We start from the raw sequence: 17,929 nt of genomic DNA, 5'->3' as shown, positions 1-17,929 counted from the left end.
ATAAAGAGCCACAATGATGAAAGTTCTCTATCTTTTATTCATTAAAGCTCTAATCATATATATTATTATTGCTATTTGATACATTTATCAACATAATGGAGGGGGGTTTATCTTTTTCAGCATTAACAGTACATACAACCTCCACCTCTAGTAATTCATAATTTAAGTGCAAGTGTAAATAATATATTAGTGTTGTTCTTCAGTCACTCCTGGGTACTTCCCTAGGAAAGATACAGTCGTCTGGAAGTCCAACATTCACATATTGAACACTGCTTATCAAACAATGATAGATTAAAGCCGCCACAGTCTGTTTCAACAATGGTTCTTCTCAGTGACACAAATGCTGTATTGAGGTAAAAACAATGCTTTTGCACTGGATGCATCATTATGAATCACTATTCATCAGAAAGCTCTACCTACTCCAGGAATGTGCTGAAATAATAGTCCTGTTAGTTTGACCCTTAAAGGGGTCATATTATGCTCCGGGCACCTTTTCAGCCAGCCTCCACGTATATTTGGTTATCTGGGGTGTCTGCCAGCCCACGGAGAATGAAAAGAAAACAATGAGTCGTTGATCCGTGGTTTGGGTTGATCGTGCAGACGGTCTGTAAACGAGCCATTCACAGCCCGGGCGTCAAGTGACGTAAGTTGACTCCTGCTACTGGGGCGACCACGCCCCCAACCTGAGCAGCACCCCCCCCCCCCCCCTTGAAGTGCGAAAAAACAGATTTCGGCTCCCGGCGGTCGGTCGCGGCTGCCGGTGGTCGGTCGCGGCTGCCGGCGGTCGGTCGCGGCTGCCGGCGTTCGGTCGGGGCTCCCGGCTTGCGGCTGCCGGCGGTCGGTCGCGGCTCCCGGCTTGCGGCGGCTCCTGGCTGCCGGCGTTCGGTCGCGGTTGTCATGGCAGCAGACCCGGGGAGGAGCGGTCTCTACGTCGTGTATGTGCCTTGTTACGTGCGACTGTTTTCATGGCAGCAGACCCGGGGAGGAGCGAGGCGGAGCTTTGTGGAACACGAAGGGAGGGGGGTGAGGAGTGAGCAGGAAAGTACTGGAATCGACCATAGTCTCACAGGGCTGTTTATACAGAAAGAGGAGGTTCTGTGTACCTTGATCCTTGAGGTGTTTTGACATGGAATGGCAAAGACATGTAGTTCACACACCTGAAAACCAATGTAACTTGTGTAAAAGGGGGCATAATATGGGCCCTTTAAAGGAACATTTTAAGGAGTTTAAAGAAACTTTAAAAGGTACCATAACAGCATGATTATTTTAACAACTAAATATTTACTCATTACATAGTAATGCAAAAACACTCAGAGAACAGCAACTATTTTTTGTATAATTGTCAACTAAAATCCTGTTCCCTCATCTGGGAGGTCAGCACCAAGTGACTTCAGCCAGTGGGGTCTTGACTCACAGCTGATCCTACCAAATTGATTTATGGTTGAAGACAGCAGAAGCAGAAGTGAAAATGGGAAAAGACTGGCTGTTCTGTCAAACTATCTTTGAATGCATAATGTCCTTCATTCACACAAGCCTGTACTAGACATTACACCGGTTTTCTTTTCATTTAGAATGTTACTAACCTTAAGCTTACAAGGCTCACATGACACATTCACCCTTTTATGCTTGACACTACAAATCTACATGAAACACAAACATGGACGTACAATTGTACATTCACAATTTCAAAATTGAATTGAATTGAATGGGATAAAGGCTCAATGGTTATTTTGCCATTGTTGAGTGAGATGTTAGCAGGGATTAATGCAAAAAAAAAGATTATTATTTATTTTTCTAGTAGATGGTCATTTTGCCCATTTACCTTTTTAGAGGCCACTTTTTTTCTGCCATGCGGTCCCTTCCCATAGGTTTTCGTGTGAAAGGGTGGATAGTGTGTAACACCTTTGACCCTCAATGCTTGCTTAATAAGTGAAACTATGATATTTAAGCACCACCCCACACACGGCAGCTGTTCTGTAACGCCTCCGCGAGCGCACCGACATCAGGCCCGTCAAGCCATCAGAACAAGCCAGCGAGGACGCAGACGGTGAAAGGGATAAAAGAACGCGCCGTTCCGGTTAAACCGCACCAGGGCCAGCCTGGAGGCCGACCACAGGTGCAAGAGAACACGGAAGGCGAGTCGGGGGCCCATACTCGCGCGCAATCTGGGCACCGCCCCATAGGCAGCGGAGGTGGATCTACACTTTTACATGCGTGGCCTCGCTGGAAATCGAATTGACAGAAATCATAGCGACTGAGAACTTCAATCCATGCGTAGACACGAAGACACACTGACGAGTGTAGTTGACGTGACCCCCGCAGTTCACTAATCACTCCCTGACTCGGCGGAGTAGGGACTCGCTCCCTCATTTTTTGGGGGATAAAAAAATCTGCACATTTGTGGGTTGTGCGCGTGCGTGTAGTTGTAAAAAAGAGAGGTGCATGATTCATCCACTATAATATCCTAACACGTATAAGGAGAATAAACAAAATGTGTCAATGGCTTATAGACTGTGGACAGCAGCAGAATATATGATCCACAAAGTAAGTAAGATGGTAATTGTTATTTTTATTTTTTTAATAATTTCTATGTTTTAATGCACGATACAACAAGTGAGACATATTTACAGGTTTGGTGAGAAAAATATAGGGTGGGCTACAACAATGACAGTAAGACATAAGATAGACAGACAGACAAACAGAAAATAGAAAACTAATGGTAAAATAAATTAGGATACATAACAAAATAAGTATGATGGGTTGTGTTACTATATTCTAAAGTTTGTGTGTGTGTGGGGGGGTAAATGTAGGCAATTAATTTGTACAGTGGTGACTATTAATATAAAGAGAGAGATAATTAAACACAATAATAATACAATTTTAATATATATATATATATATATATTTAAAAAAGTATTTTTCTCTGTCTTTCCAATTTTATGTCATTTTTTTGGAAACACTGGTTCCCATTTCCTTAGTCGCTCTCGTTTTTTTATTGTTAAAGAAACAATGGATAACATAGTTATTTTTCTTTAAAAAAAAACTATCTTTCTTATTCTTTAAAGAAAATAACTATCTTATGCATTGAGTCTACATTTTCCCTGACACATCCTTGAAGATCCTGCGGTTATAGACTGGGGACTGGAGGGAAGTGACCAATCAACGGAGGGGGGCGTCAGTCACTGATCCCGGCTCCAAAGTCTCAAAACTCAACTTGTCGAGCGCGCTTGTTGTGAAGTCGAGCAAGCAAATTCAGCAGTTGCGAGTTAGGAGGGGAGGGGGGGTTCAGTCCTGCGCGCGGAGCACAAATGCTCGCTCGCGAGAATTGTTTTATGCTCGCGGATGCCGTTCTTCGCGCGTGCAGAGTAGAAATGCGCCCTCGCGAGTGTCTTATGCTCGCGGTGTTGACCTGCTCTCTCGTATTATACGCGCGCGTGTGGTTTGTACGTGCGCGAGTTTTGAGACTAAACTAACGCCATAACGCCCCCTTCACAGCACTCACTGCGACACAGAGAAACCTGTTTATATACAGTCAATGAGAGAGACACAGACCTCAGCTGTTGTCAGTCAGACCGCGAATAACCAACACAACGTGTAACCAGCGCAAAATGAATTAATACAACGCAACAGATAAACATCAGCCACTGCAAAATGAATTAATACAACGCAACAGATAAACATCAGCCACTGCCATCAGTGAATGTTTACACGAACATCAAGCAACCTCAGTGGTGGGGGGAGAGGGGAAGGGTGGGCGGAGTCGTCTCCTGCTGCATTCACTTGCAGTCGAATATAACAAAATTCTGTCTCTTAAATGTACGATGAGCCACAACTTTTCTTTGATTTCAAAGCTGCCACCCCGGTAGATCCCCCTCTGTGGTGCAGTCAGACAGACTAAATGAGAATTTCTTCATAAATTGGATTAATAGTAACTAACCCAAACCTGACCGTCCAAAGGTTTATGCAGTGAAGCTGGGCCTTTAGGGTTTGGGTAAGGCAGCAGAATTGTAGATAAAAAGAAAAGAAAGATGGGCAGGAAAACAGATCTCTCCACAGGTATTTCCACAAGGGGTGGTATAGCTAACACTGGTGCAAGCAGGATTTGATCCTGCAGCATATGATTGCTAGCAATAAGGCTAACCTTGCGCAGTGCATTTTAAAGTTGAATTAATAGATGGTACATTTAATTTACATGGTAAAACTCTGCCCCAGTTTGTGCATCTCGTGTATCACAACTACATTTGAGTCGCCTGAGTATCTTTTGTTCTAAATGATCAACACCTGGAGATAACTGATCAACCAGTGCCAGATAAAATGTTTTTTATGCGTTTCCTAAATTGTGTCTGTGTTCATAATGATATCTCTCAGGTCGTTCGATACGGCACAAGAAAGAAACATATTGTATGGAGATACAGTTTAACATATTAAAAAGTGCCATTGATTTAGATGAGAATTAAAAAAAATTGTTTACCTTCATTGGATTAATGAGGTAATAATACCACATCTTGAGAAACAGATTTGAAGCCTTTTTTTATGGAGCTGCAGAAATAGTGAAGCATGTTTTTTAAGTTTGCCTGGAACAATATAAGGGCTAGGCTTAGCTTATCTTTGCTCTATCTCCCCCTTGAAAGGGGAGGTCTGAAACTTCCAAACCTTCAATCGTATTATTGGGCATCCCAACTTTCTACTGCCTCCTGCTGGTTTTCGCTAGGAACTCCATTGTCCTAGGTGAGCATTGAAATATATATTACATCTCCTTTACCTCTTAATTCTTATTTGTACTCAGCTAAGCTAAAAGAACTCAAGAAATGTACGCAGAATCCCTTCGCTAATAATACGATACAGGTATGGTATGAGGTACATAAACATAGACATGAAAGACCATCATTATCACAATTCTCTCCGATCTGGGGAAACAGTCACTTCTCACCGGGTAAGAGCGATATGGGCTTTAAAATCTGGGCAGAAAAAGGCATATGTATGGTTGCAGACCTATTTGTTAAAAATATTCTCATTTCTTTTAAAGATTTGCGACAGAAATATGGCATTCAATCCAAGCATTTCTTTAAATATTGATCGACAGATCTGAAGTTTCATATGCAAGATGCAAAAATCATTATCCTCACCTACACTTACCTCTGTGGTCGAAATAACAGTAAAACACCACTCCAAAAGAGGTCTGATTTCTCTGTTTAATGGAATAGTTGTGGACGGTTCCCAAGTCTCTTAAGAAAATAAAAGAAGGGACTGCCCGAGTATCCAGACTTTCTGGTTGGAAGTTTTGAATATCCTTACAAACTTCACAGGCGTGAAATTATCATTATGCCCTAAGCTATGTATCCTCGGAATATTTCCTGAAAACTGTATACTAAGCAAGGATGATAAGAAAATTACTGTATACTGCATGTTGCAAGCAAAACACACTATTGCCAAATTTTGGAGATCTGTTACCAAACCAAGTCTACAGATCTTGCTTGCCAGACTGTCAAACTCTCTCTGTCAAACGATTATGGGTAAATATTCTATATTTGAGAAGATTTGGAGAAGTTTTCTATCATTTCTAGCCTTTTTGTCTTAATTATATTATTTCATATAACCTTTTTTTTTTAAATTGTATGTTTATTTCGAATTTCGGAAACATGCTGATACATACTTCAGTTCACGAAATGGAACTCATTGTAATCTTGTAGAACTTTACAGGAAGATGCCTTGCCAATCCTGCATCGTACTACTTGTCTGTTTGTTTGTTCGTTTTTTGTTGTTGTAATCCTTGTAATAAATGAAAAAATACAATAAAAACATTTGTTTAAAAAAAACAAATCTGTTTTTTTACAGATGCTTGGTGAGATTACAGATGCTCTTGAGTCTCAGAATATTCTTAATCTTCTTATCTTTTTCCTGATATATTTTTTCAGAAAAACTCATGCCGAGCTCTTTGACTGTAATGTGATGATAATACACGAAAGGTACAAACTGCAGATGGACCTATTAGCCTGTTCTATCTCAAGTGGAATGTATCCAGGAAGTTCCTGTTGACATAGTACAACTATAATATTGTCATTATTTCAACTTTCATTTCATGCTCTGGGCGGTTACTGTACATCACATGACATGAAAAGCCTTCATGTCATGTTCAGAACGAAGGACATTTAATCTGAACTAGACATCAATCTAATAACCCAAGAATTCCAAAAGAGCATGTCAGCAGGACTTCATATATGCTTAAGCTATGTTAACGTTACCCTTAACCATGGTTTCTTAATGACAGGGCAAATTCAACCAGCCCCCTGAAAAGTGCTTTACTCTTTTCAGCTATTTCTGTTGCGTCGGCAAGTCCACCACATACTTCCTGTTGCAAGGGCCACTTGGAAAGGGAGAGAGGAAATTAGGCCGTGTGAATGTTAGATGAAGAACCGTTTGGTTAACAAGGGTCTGAAATAAAGTATTAATTCAGTATGAAACTATTGGTCCAACTGAAGCCATAGCAGAGCATTTTCAAAAGATACTATTTAAGGTCAGGGTAAGTGCAACAGGAGGAAGGATATGGTAAGAGAAAAGTCATTGACATCTTGTGTAAATGGTGACGCTGAGTTTTACGCCACATTACCCAAATGTTACATGGAATGTGTTCTCCTGGGTACCAACACCTTTCCTCTGTCCACAAGAATACAGCCCTTAGAGGTAGTTATTATCCCCACTGCTCAGGCATCCTGTTGGAACATGCTGGAACAGCTCAGGGGAAGAGCTGGTAAGTTCTTTCAATATCCACTCAACCAGACAGCCAACCATGTGGTGAGCTCAGAATATAATCCTTTCATCTTCCAATGTCCCCTCGTGAAATGCTTGAAATATGCTCCCGAAAGGGTTAGAACACATCAGGGCGTTGAAATTGGATGGGAATCACTGTTTAACTTGTGTGCATCTCTTTGTGGCATGGCTCTGTATGCATGTGCAAATCATCATTCTCAGTTGACATGACAAAGAAAAGATCAGTGACATTTCATATGTTTCTTGAGGTGTTCCTTAGCTAGCTGGTCTCTCTGAGGTCCGTAGATGCAGTTGGCACACCAGGAGAACCACACAATGATGGAGATGATGGTGGTCTGCAGGAGGAGCATCACCCCATATGTGGAAGCTATGGTAGGTCCAGGCAGGCGGGAGAGGGTGGCTGGGGGCAGCAGCAGAGTCGGGCTGAGCAGGATGGCCCTCACCTCAGTCTTGATCATGTGAAGCTCATCGAGGATGGACAAAAACGTGCAGCAGTGGAACCACTGGTGGCTATGCCCCCAGATGTCGAAACAACCCGGGGCCAGCCGCTCTGGGAACTTGCTGATGTTGAAGATGGCCGACACCACCAGCCAGAGGCAGTGGCGATAGAAGAAGCTGGGCATGGAAGTGGAAGCAGCAAAGGAGGAGGAGGAGGTGGAATAAGGCGATCTGGTGAGGAGGCGATAGAAGACTGGTGTGGAAGAGACAAGGAATGGGAGGAGGAAAACAAGGGTCCGGATGACATATCGATATTTTCTCCACTTCTGGCGAGTATTGCAGCAAGATAAAACACAAATGATTGCTACAACACAGGCACATGGGATGTAAAAGTTGTCAAAGAACACACTGAATTCTGGGATTGCATAGGATGAAGTAATAGCCCCCGCATGTTCACTTTTCAAGTCCATATGGGAGCCATTATGGCCTCCTGTCTCCACTATCCCTGCTCGAGGGTGGATGTAGTAATAGTACGCCAACGATGAGCCAACAGTGTAGACACTGATAGTGCCATAATCCACAAAGAAGCAGACTTCTCTTACCACCACAGACATTGAGTTGAGCAGGTGGGCCATGCTGCTAGCCATTAGCAAACAGAGCACCCCGATGAAGTAGTTCCACAATGGATAGAAAAATGGGGCATCAACGTGTGGTGCACCTTCCCAACCGAACACCTCCACAAAATAGTATGAAAAAGTAAAAACTGGCAGGAAGTGTGTCCAGAAGTTGCCCGTTTCGTTGGTAGGCCTGAATGCTGATAGTAAGCAATCCCTTAGGCTGTATGTTGGGAAGCGGTAGCCAGTAAGGATGAAGTTTTCGATGACCCGAGGCGGAACATCTGTGTGCCTCAGGAGAGGTAGCGGCTGGCCACAGTCCAGAAGCATAATGGCAACAGTTTATGTTGCTGCAATTACTTCTCTTTTTATTGCTTGGCTGTTGAATTTATTGCTGAACACAGACCAAATGAAATCTGCTATTCACCAGTGGATAAGGAATCTACAGGCTTCCCCAGCTCAAAAAGACCTTCCAGCCCCGCTCTATGCTGGACCTTTGATCCCGGCTCCACTGCCAACCTCGTGAGATGTAGGCTAAAGGCTAAAGAGCAGATTCAGTGTGTATTCTAGCAGCATAACCGTTTCCTCTTTGACCCAAGGGCATTTCAGAAGGTCAACAAAACATCCAGCATGCAATGCTTTTCGTGTTATATGTTCCTGCTCCCTTATTTTGCAAAGGACATAGTCTGCATGGATTGTTCTGTTCAGTAATATACAAATTCATTTGACTTGTTATGCATAATTCTGCAGCAGCAAATAAAAACGAAGGTCACTTATTACTGGCCATGAGAGCTGTATCAGGCTACCCCAGGCTTCTATTACTCCCGTTGTTCCTGGTCCTTCAGCCTGGATCCACGTCCGACTTTCACTTCATCCAACTCCCATTCCTTTGCAAAGCAGGGCGCTGCAGAGGAATAAATCCACCGGGACTGACTGACGTTGGAGAACGTTTTGTGAGCCGATCCATTTGTCTCAACGCAAGGTCATTTTTAAAATCAGCATTACATAACCGGGGCTCTCAACATATGATACGCAAGAGAGAGGCAGTGCGCTGCCGCGAGTGTTGAGCACGGACAGCCGGCATTTCAGCGAAACAGTGAGGAGAACGGGAGACTGACAGGTACCAGAGTCAAGTCACACGTGCAACAAAACAGTGGTTCCGGTTCTGAGTTTCAAAATAAAACACAGCGGTTGTGACATAACACTTCAGAGGTCATTTTGCTAGTTTGCAGATCAGGAGAACCTGTGAGAAATTGTGACGGCAGAATATCTTTGCTTTACACAAAATAAAACAAAAAATTTAATAAAAAAGTATGAATAATCTAGAATGAAGAACAAATGACAAAGGAAACCCAAATTTAATGTTAAAAAAATTTAACATACACATTATAAGAAGAGATAGGACATGAGTTTAATAATTCCATGTAATGATAAATAACCAACAACATTAGAGAAAAAGAATAAATCAAAATAAAGAAGTGAAAAGAGATTTTGAAGAGACTCACTCCTGTTTTCATCGGTAAAGAATTGTTTGTTTACTGCATTTTGGATCCCACACGATGTATTTCATGCAGACAGTTTGGTTGGAATTTCTAGTATAATTGTCCAATATATTGTTAATATACTATAAATCACCTTTCTTTAATTATGTGTCTCATTAGTGTAAGATTAAAAATGTGTTATGCAAGCTAAATGTGTAAACAGGTTCAGACAGAGCTATGCATAAATAAGTTTATTATGTTGTAATGGAATTACAGTGATCTTTTTTACCAATAGTTGTGGTTACAGAAATGTCCAGATATCGGATCTTCCAGCAAGTGGGCGCTGTTAAGAGAACAGGTGGGAGATAGGTTGAGATGAGGGGAGAAGACAAAAAGAGCATGAGCAGAGTAGTATGGGGAGACAGGTGTGGTTGAGCTCACTGTTGTATGTCGGAGCTTACTAGAAGTTATTTGGAAAACCCAGAATGTGATCTGTTTCTTTGTCACACAACAACAAAGCTTGTATTAGCTCTACATGCAGGTATCAATTAAATTAAATTAGCATCGTAATTTGTTATGAGTAAAATGACAGAGGTCATTTAAAGGAGCGCATGGGGCAGGACAGAAAGAGAAAACCTGACCCTTTTATTTTGAAAATTTCCGGTCTCGTTCAGGCTCACTGCGTGCCCTGAGGCAGTTCAACTGAGTACAGAAGTAATTCAAAGCTGTAATTGCCCTGCGTTTTATCTTCCTTGCATTTTAGGGAGTTGTCCTTTAGGCTAGAGACAGTTAGAATCAGAACAGATGGAAACTGAAGAGGGTCAGGAGTAAATACCGTGCCGTGCTGTACTAACGGTTTTCGGTTATCTGCTTTAAATGCACAGCTTGTCCCTTGTCGAGTAATCCTGTTAGAGCACCAGTGTGTGTGTGTGTGTGTGTGTGTGTGTACCCCCTCCCCTCTCTGCCGTGACCTACAGAGTGCATGACCCTCTCCTGCTTTGTTTGTTGAACAGATAATACTACAGCCACAAATCATCACAAATGTTTATTTTAATGTGCAGTATTTAATAGCTTTTCTTTTACAAGGTAATATTACAAGGTCCTATATCTCAGTAGTTTCTCGGTGTTGCTATGCTTCTTTTATTATAATTTGTTGTACCTCCATATAACATCTATGTATTATGAGGCACTATCATTAGTGTGTATTCAATAAATATTAAAACTCACAATAATCCCTTTCCCTCCATGTGCCAAATGCGATACACAATAAATTCACCACTACTCAACGCTGCAGGGATGAGAGGCTCCTTTGTCTCTGCGCCCATGTTTGTGTATCTTATTGATTATTTACTGGGCGCATGTATGCCCTCTCTTTAGACTAACTCGTGCCTCCACTTATTTGGACTCCCATCCTCCATAGCATCACAATGGTACGTTTGCCGCCATTTGGCAGTTAAACTGGTAATGCCGTGCCGATATTAATGTTTGTTTGTTTATTTATGTTAGACAGTGGTAGTGGCGGCTCGATCCACTGGTGTCCCTTTCGGCACCAAGAGACGGCCCGATTGGACAGACAACAGCTTGGCGCAGTAGCTGCCATACCACACCGGAACGCTGCTGCTTTGCTTTGTTTTTGTTTTGTTTCTATTTGTATTTGCTTGTTGCTGCGTTGTTCAGCCACGCTACTCGGCTGTTATATATACTGCGCTGTTGATCTCGTTTATTGTGTTGGCGTAATTGCAATTGTTCATATTGTTTTTAAACTGTCATGGCCAGATTCACGATTGGGGAATTATTTTAATAAGTTTATCATTCATTGAGGATTTTGTTTTGTATAGTTTCATTTACCACACTTGGCAGGAGGCGTTTTGTTTAGCTGTGGATTGCCAATGTGCCTAAACAGTGATTGATATTGTTTCATTATGTGGCGGGTGTCACAGAGTAAAAAAGTGGAGGTGCCCCAATTACTAAATGTAGCAGATATAAGGCTACCGGCAGGAGGAACTCTAGCAGTGTTTGGGGTTCAGGCCGGTGGAGTGAGGAAGATTGTGCACACCTCATTCCATGCTGGCGTGCAGAGGGACGCTTCAGTGCAGGAAAAACGGTAGACCTTATGCGGTTTTGTCTTTTGTTTTATATAGTTGAGTGTGCGTAACATGTATTGTTTGTCTGTATTTCAGACCCGCTTCCCTGCTGGGTGGAAGTATGGAGTTATTTTACTATCTTTAATCAAGAGCGTGGTCTTTCGGTTTGTGCGCATTACTTACTGATTTCTCATTCAGATTTGTCATTCTTTCCTTCAAAATCTGCCCTCGCACTCAAATAGTTGCTTCTTGTGCTCAAACTGTTTCTTCTGCTTCTGCTCAAACTGTACGCTTGTGCGCAAATATATTATTGCTCACACTTAGATTATGTTGTTGCTCACACAGATTTCCTGCTCTCAGCTTCAACTCTTCTCCTCGCACTTCTTCTGTGTGCTCTCAACTTGTCTGCTTACGGATTTCTGCTGTGCACTTGGATTTTTTGTGACAACCCTATCAAAAATCCTCAACCAGTAGGATTCCATGTGTAGTGTTGACCAATGAAAAGAACAGATTAGTCACTCATTCACAAACATATTAGTGGCAATTTGCACGTCGCAGCGGGTCGCATCTCATATCTACTGCGGATATGTTGGTTTGTTTTTTTGTCAATCTGTTTTACTTCCCCCACTAACAATTAACATCATGTCAGTTGAACTCCGCCAGAAAGTCAGGTAGGGTTAATTTGTTTGCAGTGAAAGTAATCACGTGTGTAAACCGGTGTGTTAAACTCACTTAGTGTGCAAGTCTTGACGTTTATCATGTGTACTGGTGTGCAGTGTAACTTAACTGTAACTAGCCTGTTGCTGATAGCGGGTAATCAATTGTTGGGATGTTAAAGTGGGCGAGTAAATCTTAAAACAGAACTTGTGTAGAACCGTGTAATAAAACTCATTACTCCTTAACTCCTTGACTGTCATTTCTGATGCTAATGACCTGTAGTGGATGTAACAATCATTTTCGTTTGTTTTCTGGTGATTGTGTTTCCTCTATTGATTGATTTCCCTTTTTCTTTTCCAGGAACTGAGGGCCCAAAGTGGTGGCAGCAGGCCTCTCTTGGTGGTGGTGTTTCCTCTTATACCACTGTTACACCAAAATTACCGCGTAGACCCGGGTTTTTTGAACACGGGTCGACCCGCGTTTAATCGGCAATTGGCCACTTTCACGCTGCGAGCAGACCAGGGTCTGATGATCATGTAGTGACAGTTGATGGATATAGATGGTGCCATAAAACAAAGAAGAAGAACAGTGTAGTAAACAACAGAAAGCATGGAAGCCAGTGAGCCGGTGGTCAACGTTACCTTCTATCTTGTACTTGTCACTCTTTCAAAGTTTACAAACTCAGCGCAGTGTTACGAACCAAGCCTAGCCCTTTAAGCAGGTGGCCATATGGGGTTTGAAGTGTGTGTACGAGAGGAGAAGAAGGTTGGCGCTGCTGGCTGTGTTTGTGTACGTAGCTGCAGCCACAAGGAGAATGGGCTCTACACATCATCCATGTTACCAACAGTTTATGGCCACTGTGTAATGAGATAATGTGTGTCCGCCGAAGGGTTGAAATAAAGTGCCACGTTCTAAACCTCATCGATGATCTGGATTGTGTTAGTTGTTACCACCAATGAGCCAAAGCTAGGCTAAGCGAGCTAGCTACATGCGAGAGGTCCCTTTACTACAGCTGGTGAGGTAACAGCAGTTACCGACAGAGGAGTCGAGCCTCCGTTACCTCCGTCATCGCGCAAATTGGCGGGTTCACCCGGCTGTGACGTTCACATCAATGTCGATCGGAGGTGAAGCAAATTATTGTCTATTGCAGAGTCATTTGACCCGGGGCTGAATGCCGATTAAACGTTTTCACACTGCAGAAAACGCCGGGTGTTAGCGGGTTTAAACAGGTTTTTTGGCCAGTGTGAAAGGGGCTTTAGTTTCCAGTGTCCTTCCCCCCCACTTGTGTGCCTGTGTGTGTGTGCCTCCAGGTGTGATTAAAGCCCCTTTCACACTGGCCAAAAAAAACGTTTAAACCATAGACTGTATATAAACATGGACGTAGCTTCCGTGACGTCACCCATTGGTTTCTGCAGGCCGGTTTTGAAGACTCCTCCCTTACCCTGCTAATCCAAATATGGACATAGAGGTGGGCTGAATGTAGACCGGTCACTGAAACGTCATCACCTACGTCGAAGCTTCCCAGCTAACTGACGCTAAGGAGCTAAGCTAATAAGCTAGGCTAAGTGCGAGCCGGCTAGCTGCGCCCCGAGGCTGCACTGGGTCGGTACTGACTGCGGTAACGTGACCTCCGGTACCAGTCGTCTCAGCCAACGTTACATGTGGTAAGTTGTTGTATACTAAGTATCGATGATGTGAAGATGTATTGAAGAGAAGTCCGCCGACACCGTCTTGATTGTATATAAAGGTTTATTACAAAAAGACCAGCATCAATTACAAGCACTGCAGAGCTTGGAGAGTGTCCGGCCAAAATGACAACCCTTCCGACTCTTCTTGGGGGTTACATTTATAGGTCCGTTGTTTACTTGAGCAAGAACATCTGGTTCAAGTTATACTATGTAAGACAAGGAATTTAAAGGGGGCCACAAGGAAAGGTGAGGGGTCATCAGGAGGCCCCTAACTTGGCATTCCAAAGAAAGAGATATAAACACATATTCCCTTCTCATTCCGTATAGACGAAAAGACACTACATATTTCCCCCCTTCGAGACTAGAAGAGTCTCGAAAATCAAAGGAGTAAACATACATAGCTAGGAAAACTACGACAAAAATAACAATTCCTTCAAACCATGCTTCCTGCAGCATAACCTTAATCATACAACAAACGTCATGAAGTGTGAGAGTGAAAAACCTGTCCGGCAGCTTTCTTTCCGGAAATTTCCCTCAAACAATCTAGACAGGAAAATTCTCTCACGGCCCCTCTGCCCCAGGCGACCACATATAGTACTCCAGACCAATTAAAGAAAGAAAAGAGGAATCTAAACAATTCATCTAGAGATATGGTTTAAGCAAATACATGTGGAAACCTCAGGACATAAAATCAAAACAATGTCCAAATTCAGGCTGGTCAACCCATCGAACCTTCCTCCGGACCTGTCCCTGCCTAGTCTCCAATATCCCTAAGCATCAAGAACAAAAAGAAAACATCTGAGGTTCCATACATTTACTTGATTACAGAAACCATCATTCTCCAAACAATGAATACAAAAAGAATATGATTAAAATTTAAACATTACTCATACAAACATTTTTATATATATCAAAAAGACATAAGAATGTATCACACTGCCGCTCCTCAGCAGTGTCGACTCTCAGTGTAGTGTCGATGATGTGTCGAATCTGAACGTTTTATCACAACATCCTTGTTCAGAGGTCTCCAGTCCATTCTTATGGTCCATATTCGATTATTTGAATCTCTTCCGCACAACCCCTCAATATGCTCTGGAAGAAAAGAAAACACCAAACAGTATCTTTTGCAAACAACACATGAAAATTAAAAAATGAAATACAAATTTATATTTAATTATGAGTCATATTCCATTTCCCCCCTTTTGCACTGTTTGCTCATTGAGCTTCTCCAGCACCTCTTAATTTCTTTGCCTGTCAGAAACATATGTGGATATTCTGCTATGGAAATTAGCCATTTATGTAACATTTGCTCTCATGTCATTCTCCAAAAGAGCCAAATTTGGACCTTTGCCGCTTGTTCGCAAACAAGGCGTGGGCATCCGTCTCCCCGTGACCAAGTCATGGGGTGTCATATGCAAATCACGCAGCTCACTCGAGCGACACACCATTAGCGCCAAAGGAAGCGCTGCTATCCAGTTTAAACCCGTATGCTGGCAAATCTTGACAATGCGATTTTTCAAAACACCATTCATTCTTTCACACAACCCTTGACTTTGCGGGTGATAAAATGCTCCAAGACGTTGTTTAATTCCCAATTTTTGCAAAATCAATTTCAATGTCTTATCCACTAACTCTTTCCCATTATCTGAGGATATCTGATCTGGAAGTCCCCACCGGCTTATGACTTCGCTACACAAAAACTTGAAAACTTGGCAATTGACTGAGCATTGTTCCGCTTAGTTGGACAGGTCTCTGTCCATCGTGAAAATCTGTCCACAACAACTAGCATGTACCTCTTGCCTTCAACTGGTTTTACCATGTCAACATAGTCCACAACCAACTCACGCATAGGAACCCTCCTTCCTCTTATTCTCCACCAGTTGTATTTGATTGAGTTTTCTGAGGATCTCTTGGTCCTGCACTTTCTGATCATGCTCCCTTTTCCTATATAGCTCCACTTGATGGGCTATATGATCCATATAGACACCTTTTGTCATTCTTCCAAGTCCAACCACCTCTGCCAGTTTGCTCCTTACTGGTAGGGGCAGCCCCTTCTGTAGTTTGGCTCGCAAAATTGACTGCTCCATTTGACTCAAATCCGGGTCATTTCCAGTAACATTTCTCCACACCTGATGAACTCTTGACACATAGGCTCTTGGATTTTCGTCCTGTCCCAGTGACTCAATGAGAATATTGTCAGGATGCACATTTGTTGGAAACGTTTCTCTCAACGCTCTCCACATCCGACCTCTACTTGCAGCAAACAGCTCAGGATCATTCACAGCAGTCCCCACATATCGATTGAGTCCTGCTTTCTGTAGGATCTCTTCCATAGCTGGAACCCCAAGGAGATTAGCCAAAAGTCTCTTAATATCTCCTATGGCAGACTGTGTTCCCACCGTAATTTCTTCCAACTTTGAAATCCAAGGATGCGCTCCATCTTGAAGAGTAGGCAATTTCTCAAGTATATCTGACATATCTGTACTCTGCCAAGGTTTGTACTCCAAATTCTGTCCTCGGATGATCACTGGAAGCATCTTCTCGAGTGTCTCCCCTCTTCTTGGACGCAATGTATACTTCCTGTCCGACTTTCGGGATTCTTTTTCCCTCAATTTTTCCTTCTGTCTCTTCCGCTTCTCCAACTGGACTTCCAATTCTCTTATTTCTTCTGGTTTGGTCGACTTATCCAAATCCAAACAATGCTTCTTTCAACTTCTTCTATTCTGGTACTGTACATCGCAGGATAAAATCCCCTTGAACATGAAGCACCTTCATTCACCAAATCTCCATCACTGTCTCCATTTTCACTTTCATCAGAAGTATAATCTCCTCTGTTCCTTTTCTTCCATATTTCATCACCTCTCCTTTCTGCTCTTTCCAGTTTCCATCTGACCACAGGATCATATCCACCCATGATCTCCTCTGAATCACTTTGATCATCATCATCTCTGAATCCCATCTTCCTGATCCTCAGTCTACCTTTGGTTTCCAGGCGTGTCGTTTTCTTCTTACTTTTGGAGCTTGGATTCATCTTTATAGTTGTTTCCGCTTGTCCAATTTCTATTATTTGGTCATCCTCATCTCTGATGCAGTAATCGCCCTCCTGACTGATCACTGGAAGCTGAGGATAGATGTCCTTAAACTTCACCTCCTTCTCATAAGGTGGGGGTTTCTTCACTGGATCCGTATGTGAGAAAGGTGTATTGATTTCCGCCATTAGTTTTTCTGTTACTTTTGCATCTTTTGCTATTTCTTCTGCACCTATATCTCTGTTATCTTTTGCTGCTTTTATCAGTTTCTGTCCCTCATTTTCAAACAACTGGAGAATGTCAAGCTCTATTTGTCTCTTCTCTCTGTGTTTTTCCCCTTTTTTCCCCTTCTTTTGATTCACCTTATAGGTGGACACAAGCACTTGCATTGTTTTATTTACATCTGGGTTAAGAGTCCCTTCCACTGGCCATGGTTGTTCAATGTCAGGCCAACGCTTGTGCCATTTTCCCGATAACTTTGCGATATCACAAACTAAAGGATTATTCTTCTTTACTACATCAACAGGAGTAGTTACTTTCCGAATTGTACTGTCCTTTTTTGGCATTGTAACAACCCTTCTATGTTGCCTTATTGTGAATTTTTATTATTAGTAGTAGATTAAAACTAATTCTTTAAACTCAGAACACTTACATCTATTTAGCTTATCTTTCCCTCTCTTTTTTTTTTTTTTTCAACCAAATTGTTTATGGGCCACAATATACCACAATCATCAAAACAAAGCGAAAGAAATTCGTCAACTTCAGAGAAATCAAAGGACTTGTAAATCAGCAAAATTACAACACCATGTGGGTTTTGGTGTTACAGTTATATACTTTTAACCAAATGCACCAGCAGTCTAGCAACTTCCATGAATAAAATGTCCACAAATATCCTACAAATTAGAGAAAATTCGATCCTTCATAAAACTCAAAAGATCACACACTACTCCAAGGAAGCAACTATCACCAATTGTGGTGTTATTTGCAACGAAACAATCACCTAATTATCACCCAATCACCTTAATGCACACAATAATCTCAACACTAAATCTCCAAAGCAACTTTAAGCAAAACAAACCTTTGCACCAACAAAAACTACAATTTGCAACTTCTCGTCAGTATTCAAACCAAGTAATCATACTACGTTAATTACTCAAATACATTAATTGA

The 17,929-nt window shown here is 42.1% G+C and overlaps 1 protein-coding gene across 1 annotated transcript; it reads right to left on the bottom strand.

The window, feature by feature from the left end:
• Window positions 1-1,115: 1,115 nt before the first annotated feature.
• paqr9 (progestin and adipoQ receptor family member 9) lies at window positions 1,116-8,939 on the bottom strand. Its single transcript, XM_035626995.2, has one exon. The coding sequence runs from the start codon at window positions 8,148-8,150 to the stop codon at window positions 6,990-6,992; it is 1,161 nt and encodes a 386-aa protein (XP_035482888.1). The 5' UTR covers window positions 8,151-8,939; the 3' UTR covers window positions 1,116-6,989.
• Between the last annotated feature and the right edge of the window lie 8,990 nt (window positions 8,940-17,929).

This window comes from Scophthalmus maximus, chromosome 2, assembly GCF_022379125.1.
Source record: "Scophthalmus maximus strain ysfricsl-2021 chromosome 2, ASM2237912v1, whole genome shotgun sequence".
Taxonomy (NCBI): domain Eukaryota; kingdom Metazoa; phylum Chordata; class Actinopteri; order Pleuronectiformes; family Scophthalmidae; genus Scophthalmus; species Scophthalmus maximus.
The sequence above is the reverse complement of the archived record's forward strand: the minus strand, read 5'-3'. Positions and strand labels throughout refer to the sequence as shown.

What these genes read in the sequence shown, in the direction of transcription:
- paqr9 (XM_035626995.2), bottom strand. Translation starts at nt 8,150, where the DNA reads ATGCTTCTGGACTGTGGCCAGCCGCTACCTCTCCTGAGGCACACAGAT.